The sequence below is a fragment of the Garra rufa genome, chromosome 7 (genome assembly GCF_049309525.1).
Source record: "Garra rufa chromosome 7, GarRuf1.0, whole genome shotgun sequence".
In the NCBI taxonomy this organism is placed as follows: Eukaryota; Metazoa; Chordata; class Actinopteri; order Cypriniformes; family Cyprinidae; genus Garra; species Garra rufa.
Genome location: NC_133367.1, coordinates 47,618,575 through 47,630,226, shown reverse-complemented (window position 1 = coordinate 47,630,226; position 11,652 = coordinate 47,618,575). Strand labels below are relative to the sequence as shown.

The 11,652-nt window shown below is 40.3% G+C and overlaps 1 protein-coding gene across 1 annotated transcript in view; it reads right to left on the bottom strand.

Moving 5' to 3' along the window:
* Window positions 1–205: 205 nt before the first annotated feature.
* The window catches only part of atf6b (activating transcription factor 6 beta), a 42,148-nt gene continuing 30,701 nt past the window's right edge, over window positions 206–11,652 (bottom strand). The window contains exons 17-20 of the mRNA XM_073843755.1: window positions 1,622–1,901; window positions 1,289–1,487; window positions 792–1,191; window positions 206–339 (exon numbers count right to left, since the gene is read on the bottom strand). Of these exons, the coding sequence (XP_073699856.1) occupies window positions 206–339; window positions 792–1,191; window positions 1,289–1,487; window positions 1,622–1,901 (1,013 nt within the window). The remainder of the gene's footprint in view (window positions 340–791; window positions 1,192–1,288; window positions 1,488–1,621; window positions 1,902–11,652) is intronic.

Here is an 11,652-nt window from a genome sequence, read left to right as displayed (position 1 = left end):
GCCTCCACTCTTCTAATGCTAGTTTGACCGCCAACAGTTCTCGATCTCCCACATCATAATTTCTCTCAGCAGGTGTCAATCGATGTGACAGAAAGGCACAAAGATTAAGCTTGTTGTCCACCCCTCGCTGCGAGAGAAAGGCTCCTACTCCCACATCCAAGGCATAAACCTCAACTACAAATGGCTTTTCAGGATCAGGGAGAGTCTAAATAGGAGCAGAGGTGAAGCAGCGCTTTAATTCCTTGAAGGCCTCAGTGTTCCACAGGAATTTAGGGCTTTTCCTCTTGGCGAGGGCTGAGATAGGAGCCTTGAGTTTTCTAGGATCCATCTGGATGTTACCTGGGGTAATAATGAATCCCAGGAACTGTACCTCGGAAACATGGAATTCACATTTCTCAGGCTTAATGTACAAGTGGTTATCCAGGAGGCGACGGGGGAACTTTTAAACATGCTTTGTGTGTTCTTGCAAGGATCTTGAGAAAATGAGAATGGCATCTAGATCGATCACAAACTGGTTTAACATGTTACGGAGAACATCACTGATTAGGGCCTGGAAAACAGCAGGAGCATTAGTGAGTCCAAAGGGCAATTTGATACTCGTAATGCCCTGTAGGGGTGTTGAATGCTATTTCCACTCATCCCCTTGCCTTATGCGCACCAGATGGTATGCATTGCGCAGGTCAAGTAAATAGAAAATAGAGGCTCCTTGAAGCAACTCGAAGCAGAGGACATGAGGGGTAGAGGGTAGCGGTTTCGAACTGTGATTTTGTTTAGGCCTCTGCAATCAATACATGGGCGAAAGCCACCATCCTCTTTGCCCACAAAGAAAAACCCCACTCCAGCAGGGGAGGTTGAGGGTCGAATGAACCCTGCAGCAAGCGCTTCCTCAATATAACTGTCCATAGCTGCCCGCTCTGGAAGCAAATCGATGCCACAATCATAGGGCCGATAAGGTGGTAAGGTGGTGGCCTTACACTTGCTGAAGACCTCTTGGTAGGGACAATACATGGGGGCCACTCGAGAGAGGTCGAGGGATTCTTGAGACTGAAGAGAAGGATCAGGAAAACTCGAGAAGATGCAGGTTGCATGACAGGTAGGTCCCCACTCAAGGATAGAGTTGGTGGACCAGTCAATCTTGGGATTGTGCCGGAGAAGCCACGAGTAGCCCAAGATTACAGGGAATGCTGAAGACTGGATGATAAGGAAAAATATCTCCTCTTAGTGCTGAAGAATGGAGAGACATAGTGGGGGTGTGGCTCAAAGGTCGCTCATCCAGGGCCGTAACTACCGGGGGAGATGTAAGGGACTCAGAGGGAAGACTTAGCTTCTTGGCTAAGGAAACATCCATAAAATTTCCGGCCACACCCAAATCCATCCAAGCCTGCAGGGAATGTCTTTTATTGCCACATGAGAGTGTGACCTGAAGAAGCAGACCAGTGTTGGTTAGGGGAGTGGTCTTGGAAATTCCCGTCACAGACCTCCCTTGTCTGCACGGGATAGGACTTTTCCCGAAATCTCAAGACAGGAAACTCTCAAATGTCAAGTTTGGCCACAGTGAAGGCAGCGTCGCTCTTTTATACGACGGTCACGTTCAGCAGGTGCTAGTCTTGTATCTCCCAACTGCATGGGCTCTGGGGTTTCTTGGGAAGCTTGAGTTGTGAGGTACACAGGCATGGGGATGGAAGACTTATGAGCCCATTCTCTTTCTCTAAGTCTATTGTCCAAACGAATTGCCACCTCAATTAGAGACTTAAGGGTACCAACAGGGTCATTGGTAGCAACCTCATCCTGGATGGCCTCCGAGAGCCCATACTGGAACAATACGATGAGGGCTTCTTGATCCGAGCCACTCCAACGGCACGGAATTGGATGGCATAGTCTGCCACACTGCGTTTGCCTTACTGGATGGACAATAGGGGTGTCAAAACTAATCGTTTTTTCGATGCATCGAGATGCAGACAAGGACGGTTCGGTATCGGTTCAGTAATAGACCATAACCGATTATAACGGACTCAGTCCCGGTGCCAGAACACGCGACCCAGGGGGCTTGCATGATTTTCCGGGAGGGAGGGGGGTTGGGCTAATGAGGGGAGTACTCTGTATGAATGAAATAAGTCTTCAGATTTTAACTGAAAGGATTATTGCCACTTTCTTTACACACCGGTGCATTTAACGAACTAACAAACATCAGTGTGTATTTAACAAATGTCTTTATTTTTTTTTGTTAGTAATTCGTTTAAAAGACTGAAACATTATTTTTATTTGGTTGAAAAGACTGGCTAAAAGCACTGAGCGCATCTGAATGAATGAATGAATGAATGATGCATTTGTATAGCGCTTTCATGTGTATTTCCGTACACCCAAAGCGCTTTACAATCATATGGGGGGGATCTCTCCTCAACCACCACCAGTGTGCAGCATCCACTTGGATGATGCGTCGGCAGCCACAGTACAACGGCGCCAGTGCGCTCACCACACACCAGCTACAGGTGGAGAGGAGAGAGTGATATAGCCAATTTAATGGAAGGGGATTATTAGGAGGCCATGATTGACTAGGGCCAGTGGAGGGAATTTGGCCAGGACACCGGGGTTACACCCCTACTCTTTACGAGAAGTGCCATGGGATTTTTTGTGACCACAGAGAGTCAGGACCTCGGTTTAACGTCTCATCCGAAGGACGGTGCTTTTTACAGTATAGTGTCCCCATCACTATACTGGGGCATTAGGACCCACATAGACCACAGGGTGAGCACCCCCTGCTGGCCTCACTAACACCTCTTCCAACAGCAACCTAGTTTTCCCAGGAGGTCTCCCATCCAGGTACTGACCAGGCTCAGCCCTGCTTAGCTTCAGTGAGCAACCGATCTTGGGCTGCAGGGTGATATGGCTGTGGCTGTGGCATCTATCTAGCTCAGCACCGTTTTACACAAATATAACGATTTGTTGATATTGTGAGTGCACATAAATAATAGCAGACCTTTTGCAGTTTTGAAGGATGTAGTACTCTTACCTTTATCAACAAAAATTGTGTATTTTAGATTTCCACTGTTATTAAGAAAAAATGCAAGTGATTGCGTTTGAGCTTCCATGTCAGCTGCAAAACCCGCTTTTGCTTTCACTCTCCACACAAACGATTGGATATTCGTCTAACAGCGCACATTTATCTAGATTAAATGTTTAAATTAATATTCTGAAATGCATCAAGTGTTTTATGTCTATGGATTTTATTTAATTCAAGTCGTGTTGATTTGAGAAGGCTAAATTTATCAAACATGGTCAACTCATTGCCGCTAACCGCTTGTTCGTTAGGTCATTACTTTAAAAAAGCAAAAGCTTGAATTTAACAAACATAAAATGTTCCAAATATATTTCTAAATTAACTTAAAAAGGAAACAAAACAAAATCTAGCCACTTTGCCATTAGAATCCAAAACTGAACTATTTTAATTGATGCACGAACTGTTCTGATAAATTGTCGGACAAGGACGGGGCTCGGGTCTGAGAGTCTCAGGCTGGGCTCGTGCAGGACTCTATTCGTTCCCTCGTTTCAATTAAATAAGATTTGAGCGGTACCTCTCGGTTGAAATCGTATTTGGTTTAGTTTTTCGTGTTTAAAATGACTATAGCGGCAGCTTTTATAGCAAAAGATATACGGCCCTTTTCTGTGGTGGAAAACCCCGGCCACCTGTTAAATACACTGGAGCCGCGATATAAGCTTCCCTCACGCTGACACTTTTCAGAAAAGATTATGCCGGAACTTGTAACGCGCCGATTCTCCTGGCAACAGTGTTACTTATTAAAAGAAGACAACTTAAATGAGCAACAGAAATTATAAGTAAAACCATCGCAACCGCACACACGCGGAACTCATGGCATATAGCTGCAGACTGTGCACAGAACGGAACTCTGCTCTTAAAGGAGCCACAACATTTTCACCCATTACAAACGCTACAACGAAACCAAAGCCCAGGTATTTACTTTTGTGTATTTGTTCTAAATGTTGCTGTTGTCATCTGTGCCCAGACTTTAGTTTTGTTTGATACACTCAAGAAGTGTGTTTTCTTTGAGGAGGTAAGATTAAAGTTTCAGTTCATATATCTGACTGTTTGTATTTATTAACACAATTGTATATATTTGAAGTAAAATTGAAAAATGAGTATGCAGTGCATCGTCAATGCATCGTGATGCATCGAGATATTGTATTGAACCGAATCCATGACATGATAATCGTAATCGAACCGAACCGTAAGACCACTGTAGGTTCACACCCCTAATGGACAACAGCTTTTTTTGAGGCTTCCTGGCCTTGGATGGGATGATAGAAGACCCGTTGGAATTCCTGCACAAAGGCAGAGTAGCTGGAACAGAATGGGCTGTGGGCCTCCCAGATAGCTGTGGCCCAAGACAGAGCTCTTCCAGAGGGTAATAATATAGGCTATCTTTGCCCTATCTGAAGGAATGGCTGTAACTCAAAAGTGAGAGTAACTGTGTCAGGAAGCTGTTACAGGCACTAGGATCTCCTGAAAAGCTCTGAGGTGGAGGTAGTTGGGGTTCAGTTAACTGAGTAGGATTAGGAGCCACTGGCTGAAAAAGAAACGAGGCACAAGTTCAGACAGCTGTTTGGTCACTTTGTGAGATCTGGTGACCAGTGATGGGAATAACGGCGCTATAAATAAACGGCGTTACTAACAGCGATACTTTTTTCAGTAACGAGTAATCAAATTAACTACTGTTTCCCCCGTTTCAACGCCGTTACCGTTACTGACAATAAAATGCGTGCTACTATAACTGAGAACACTGAAGCGGTTTTCATGCAAGCAGAGTTTCTCTCAGCCATAGGACCTCTCGTTCTCTGGGCACGTGATGATTGGCTTAGATTGAGTAAATTTCCATTGTTTGCCAATCAGAGGCAGAGTAGTGCAGAGGTTCACACACAAGCACGCGCACGGCACACACCAACATCACAACGATGGCAAGTCCAACAAGTTCAAAGGTAGCTTTCGCAAACTGGAAGTATAAGCACTACTTTTCCTTTGCTGAGGTGAAAGGCAAAAATGTTTATGCAACGTGCAACTTGTAATGATAATATTTATATTAATATGTTGAATTTGATAGTTGTCTCACGTTGTCCCACAACAACATTAAAATAGTGTAGATTAGTGGACAATGTTTTATATTTATTTTATAGTTATATTAAATTAGATTTTTTTTCTAAGTAATGCAATAGTTACTTTGCCTGGTAATTAGTTACTTTTATAATGATGTTACTCAGTTACTAACTCAGTTACTATTTGTGAGAAGTAACTAGTAACTATAACTAATTACTTTTTTAAAGGTACGTGCCCGACACTTTTGATGACATATGAAGGCTGCATATAGGCTGAAATCTGTAAACCACTGTTTCTAACAAAAAAAAACAGAACATTTTTAATCACTCAATATGGTGCTAAAAAGGTAAGAATAAACCTAACAAGTAGCATATTCCAGACATCATCAACAGATCTTGTAGTAGGAATTGGATCTGACTTTGAAGTGTGTATGTGTTTATTTCACTAAAAAAAATAGAAGAATGCTGAAGTGTACTTTTTTTACTGAACACAGGATTGCATAAACAAAAAAGGGGGAAAAACCTAACAAGCTATTATGTCACTATGTTTGGGGCTCAGGACATTATTTTATTTAGATGAGCGCATTTCTTTTGCCCTTTCCCATCAATGGCCATGGCACAAACACACACACACACTGATGGTCAGCTCTGCACGTGTTCCAGCATCTCAGCCGCTAATGAAAGCAACATGCTGGTGTGGCAGAGCAGAGCCAGGAAATCAGTCACACCTGACACGGGTCATCAATGCCCGATTTCCTCACAATTTACAAACAAACTCTCAGAGCTGGACAACGTATAAGCCTGTCTCCACTTCTTTAAGGATGGAGTATGTTCCCTCACATTTTCTCCTTGAACAACTATAAGATCTGAGATGGTGGTCACATAAATATTTATTAGCAAAAAATTGATGGATTGTTTGTCAATGGTGCAGAGGTATGAAGCACAGCTCACATTACATGAACTTTCAAACCAAGCAGCTTTCTGTGTGCCAGAAGGATACAGCAGTGACGGTTCCTCCAGGAGCGACCCACTAACCTCCAGACTGAACTAGAGCTCCACTAGAGCACTGTGAGCTTCACCCTTCATACTCGCCTCATGCATTATGTGAACAGACCTTATATGATCAAACACACAACGTCTGTATCGCTGTGTAAACTCTTACAGGTCATGAAAGCTCTCACTCTCCCGACAGGGAAAATCCTGTCATCATTTACTCACTCCAAACCCATATAACTTTCATTCATCTTTAACACAAAGGTTTATTTTTTTTTTTCAATACTCTCATCGTCATCACAAGCAAATTTTGCAAACTTCAAAGGGACATTGTGAAAGTAATCAATATGAAACTAGCAGCTCGGTCCAAGTTTTCTGAAGAGACGCAGATGCTTTATGATGAACACATTTACTTCAGTCTTTGATTCACATAGAAACATTGATGAACACACAATCTTAAAAATACAGGTGCTTCATGATGCCATAGAAGAACCTTTTTGTCTAAATGGTTCCATAAAGAACCTTTAACATCTTTGTAGCAAATAAGGTTCTTCAGATTATAAAAATGTAAGCAAAAAATGTCCATTTAAAGAACCTTTGATTGAATGGTTCTTTGTGAAGCCAAAATGGTTCTTCTATGGAATTGCTTGAAGAACGTTTGGAAGCACCTTCATTTTTAAGAGTGTAGAGCTCATCTGATTCGCTCAACAGAAGCTGCTTGACCACTGAGATCTACTCTTGTGTCAAGCTGCTACGGCTGAGCTTCTGAACTTTTTGTAGCTTTAGAAAATGTTAGTTGTGCGCTAGATTAGGTTAACAATATGGAACAACTCTGAGAGTGCTATCATAGTTGGTGTAACTCACACCAAATGTCCTGCAGAAATAAAAGCACAATATGTCAACTCTTCAGCAATAAAAAAAAAAAAAAAAGGAAAACAAATGTTAGATTATCTTGAGTCATTTTCGCTTATTAGTATGGATGAATTGGATCATCAAAGACATCGGTTAATAAAATGGGATTAAATATATTATTTAACATTTAATTATTGCAGGTTTGTGTTGAATTTGACCGTTTTTCTTCATTTTGAGGAACACTGTATCTGTTTTTTAGTGAGTGAGATGAATTAATGCATGTTCACATTTATTCTAGAACTAAAGTAACGTCTGAAAAAGTCACTGGCGTTACTTGTTTGAAAAAGTATCACAGATATTTTCTTGTCAATTAAAAAGTAATGCATTTCTTTACTAGTTACTTGGAAAAAGTAACATTCTCACGTAACTTGTGTTAGCATCTGTCTTCATATCCACTGATTACATACTCAAAAGCATTATTCATACTCTAGAAGAACACAATCATAGATGACCAGAGCCAGAAGAGCCTCATGCCTCTACAAAACACACACATGAACGCACAGTAAGTGGAAGTTTTAATAAGACTTTGGTGTTCTAGGTGGTTGCTTTTATTGGTGCCTCGACTTTAAAGCTCTTTATAAAGATACATGCTCTCACACATTCCTTCTGCTCTTATAAACTCCCCAAAGCAAACACCTCCTCGACTGTGAATCACTGGACATTTCTAAAGAAGTGAGTGAGATTTTTCTTCCCTCTTTATATTGAAACAGACACCTACACTCTTACAAATATAGATGCTTCACGATGCCATTGAAGAACCTTTTTTGTCTAAATGGTTCCATAAAGAACCTTTTAACATCTGAAGAACCTTCCTGTTTCACAAAAGGTTCTTTGTGGCGAAAGAAGGTGCTTTAGATTATAAAAACATGTGAAAGAGATGGTTCTTTAAAAAATGGTTCTTCTATGGCATTGCTGTGAAGAACCATTTAAAGCAGCTTTATTTTTAAGAGTGTATATGAAAACGAAAAATGATAATAAGGCACTGAAGACAGAAAACTGCCGTCAGATGAGATGGGGATGACATATTCACCAAGGCACACACTGCAGCTGAAAGGAGAAGCGGTGCCAGTAAGAGTAATGAAATTCTCCAATACGCGAGTCGTGACATCAGCCTCTGAGCGGCACACTGTAAGGAAATCACGTGAAATGATGTCATGGGGCTTTTAATCTGTCACATTCGATCCACTCAGAGTCTGCAGGAACGTCCTTCATTTAAAACGACGGGATGGTGAACCTGCCTGATTAGCTCTTAGGTCATCGTTTCCTTTTCTATGAAATGAGTGTCCAGCTGTTTTTGCTACGGTCAACTCACGGAGATAAAGGTCCTAATGTTCTGGATTTTGCTGAAGGTTTGAATCCTGCAAGCAACCCTACTGACATCTAGTCCAGGTTGCTCCAGAGGAACAAAAAAGGGAAATGAAAACACTGCAAAAAATGCTTTTCTTACTTAGATTTTTTGTCTTGTTTCTGGCCAAAATATCTAAACGTTATTTTTCTAGACGAGTAAAAAGCATTGTCTTGTTTTCAGAAAAAAAAAACAAGTCAAAATGAAGTGAGTTTATAATAGCAAAATAATCTGCCAATGGGGTAAGAAAAAAGTAATCTTGTTTTCTGTTTGAAATACGTTTTTTTTTTTTTTTTTTTGGCTCACCCCATTGGCAGATTATTCTGCTTGTTCTAAGCTAAAACTCACTTCATTTTGACTCGTTAAAAAAGCATTTTTTTGCAGTGAATGGTCAGGGGGCAAAAGCCCATGCACAGTAAAATCTAATGTATTATACTGACAGTGTAAATTTGTGAACAGGTGATGTTTACCCAGCAAGTTATTACAAAAATGCCATCTGCAGTGCTACTCTTGGAGTATAGTGATCATTTAACTTCATACATCAGTATTACTCGTTTTTATATGAAATAAAGTACTAGATGTGTTTCTAAATGCTCTGAAACAGGTTGGCTAGCTGTGTGTGTTTGGCATCACGAATACAAACACACACGTCACACATTTCAGGAGTGATGGACTATTAGTCAAACCTGGTTAGAAATACTCACCTACAACAGATCTCTAGTGCCCTCTTGCTGCAGGAAATATGATTGGATTTTTGTCTGTTTTTAAAGCTAATTCACATGTGCACATCTGGGCCTGTTTTCACAAAACATCTAAAAAAGTAAAAGGTAGCTCCTAACTCACCAATTTAGGAGAAAACCTTTAAAATAAAGCTCCTACATCTGTGAAATGTTAGCAGTAGTGAGGAGGACTCCTACGTTACGAAGACCAAATCACAAACTGGCCCTCCCTGCTGAAAAAAAAAAAAATACACATCACAGAAATTCTAATGGTTTCCACTACAAACATTACAAACCACCAACTTCTAACAATTAAAAAATTGTTTTCCTGTAGTGTGTTTTGGGACACTCTCCATTAGGATTTAGAGATTTTTACAAGCCACCAAAAGAAGGTGACCCATTACCAGTAAAGACAGAGAGAGTTTCCATTAACACCAGTACATTTCCCATTATAACCAGTAAAATCATTAAAAAAAGTGTTTTTGTTTTTTCAGCAGGGCTAAAATGTCTGTTGTTGGCAATCTGCCTTCGGAATGTAAACATTTTAGCTGCATTTATTTGCTTTTTTTCTCCTTTTGGAGGTTATCCCAAATCCACATTTCCTTTGATTATATTCTTGTTTTCATTAACAAGTTGGGCAAGATCTTGTGTCCAGGTTGGTTTTCTTTTACGTTTGCATGTCTTACTATCAGCCACGATTATTCTATGCATATCCGCTAATTGTTTATGAGAAGCACACATGTAAGAGGCTGATAATCAGCTGAACATATAATTGTTTAATTACTGACACTTATCCTGCATTTTTAAATCTTTAATTGAATGTGGCAACATTTTTATTTTAAACCGTTATTTGAATATGGCAACATAACACCACACTCTACAATGTTCCTTTGAACAAATCTCTGACAGAGACCCCTCCCCTATCCGCCAATCACTGTGTGCATAGTTAATGAGCATGCTGACATCATCCAGAGCAATGAGCTCAACCCCGCCCCTCACTCTCAGTTTAAGTCTTCTCTCTACTCCTGAGAAAAAGTTCGTCTCAGCAGCTTTGTGAATAAGTTTAAGAGAAAATTCTTAGATAAAAACCTTCACTGCTATTTAGGAGAACTCTTAGTGCGAAGATCAAATAATTTGTGAATACAGGCCCAGGTAGAGAAGGACGAATACAAGAAAAAAAAGAAGAAAAAAACACAAATTACAAAGAACATTGAAAAACACTGCCAGACTGTAAAAAGAGAAACTCTTCTTGAACTGAACAACGTTATTTAGATGATGGTCTGAAATATTCCATCAATTAAAGACTAAAACACCATTTCTTTTGTGGTTATGAGATGGGAATTTTTTAATCTTATAAAGGGGATCCTGAATTAATTTCCTACGGAACTTTGTAACTTTGTTGGGACGCCTGGATCTGAGCAGAAAAAGAACAGCTGAAGACAAATGAGAATAACACCTTTCTGTGCAGAACGTCTGGCCATTCTCACATGATCCGTTCAGATTATAACAGATTGATCATAACAGCAGCTCCAAACTGTGACTGCAGCTTTGCATGGAAACAAATCAAGTGGACCATGAAAAAAAAAAAAAACATGAAATCAAATGATTGGTCTTTTGTTTCACTCATTCTGGTGTTAATATGATAAGGGTTAATCGTGCTATGGTTATCTGTTTTCTCTCAGTACACAATCACTTAGTCCACAGTATTTATCAAATTTATTTTCTCCTCTACAAATGAAGACAGTAGTTCAAAATTCTCATACGGACAGGAAGAGAGAATGTAAAGAGTTGTCCTTATGAAAGCTCATTTAAATAAAGTAAAAAAACAGGTTTACATTTACATACAACATCCCTCCATCACAGATCACAGAAGCATGCTAGAGCCGTTCATCACGGGACAGTTTCAGACCCATAGACCACCGTCATCCTCACAGATGGACTCAACTAGATCTGAAAACAAGCCATGAAGGCCATCAGAAAACATGATAGAAGAAAAAGAAAACCACTTCTGTAAAAGTCTCTACAACGAAAATGTACATCCGGCCACGGCTCAGATTCCCTTTGCTTTTGAACACGAGAGAGAGCTGAACGGAGATCGATGATGGACGGCTGTCAAAATCAGAACTTATTCGCTAGTCGGTGTCTGAGTGCTACACAAACCCGTTTCAGATCCTAGAAATTATTTACAACAGTCACTTGAGTGAAATCAAAGATGAGCGGAGATGTTCCACAAGATCTCAGGATGTCGCTGTCCTGTTAGTGGTTTGGGACAAAAGCAAAAGCACAGCCTGCAAAAGAAAACATTAACAGCAGAAGATTCTGTGACACCCTAAGATCTGTTATTTAGTGAGAAACAAGAGAGAAAGAGCAGCAAACCAGCAGCTTCATACCTGCGACAGAGCGGAGTATATACATGAGAAATGTGCCACTGTGATGGACGAGGATACATACAAAATCATTCTAATATTCAAACCAATATTTATATCACACACATCTAATAGAAGCACATCATGTTTTAAATAATCTCAATAAAAATCTGTAAAAAAAAAATTATAAAAGAAAACAAACGAGGCATGT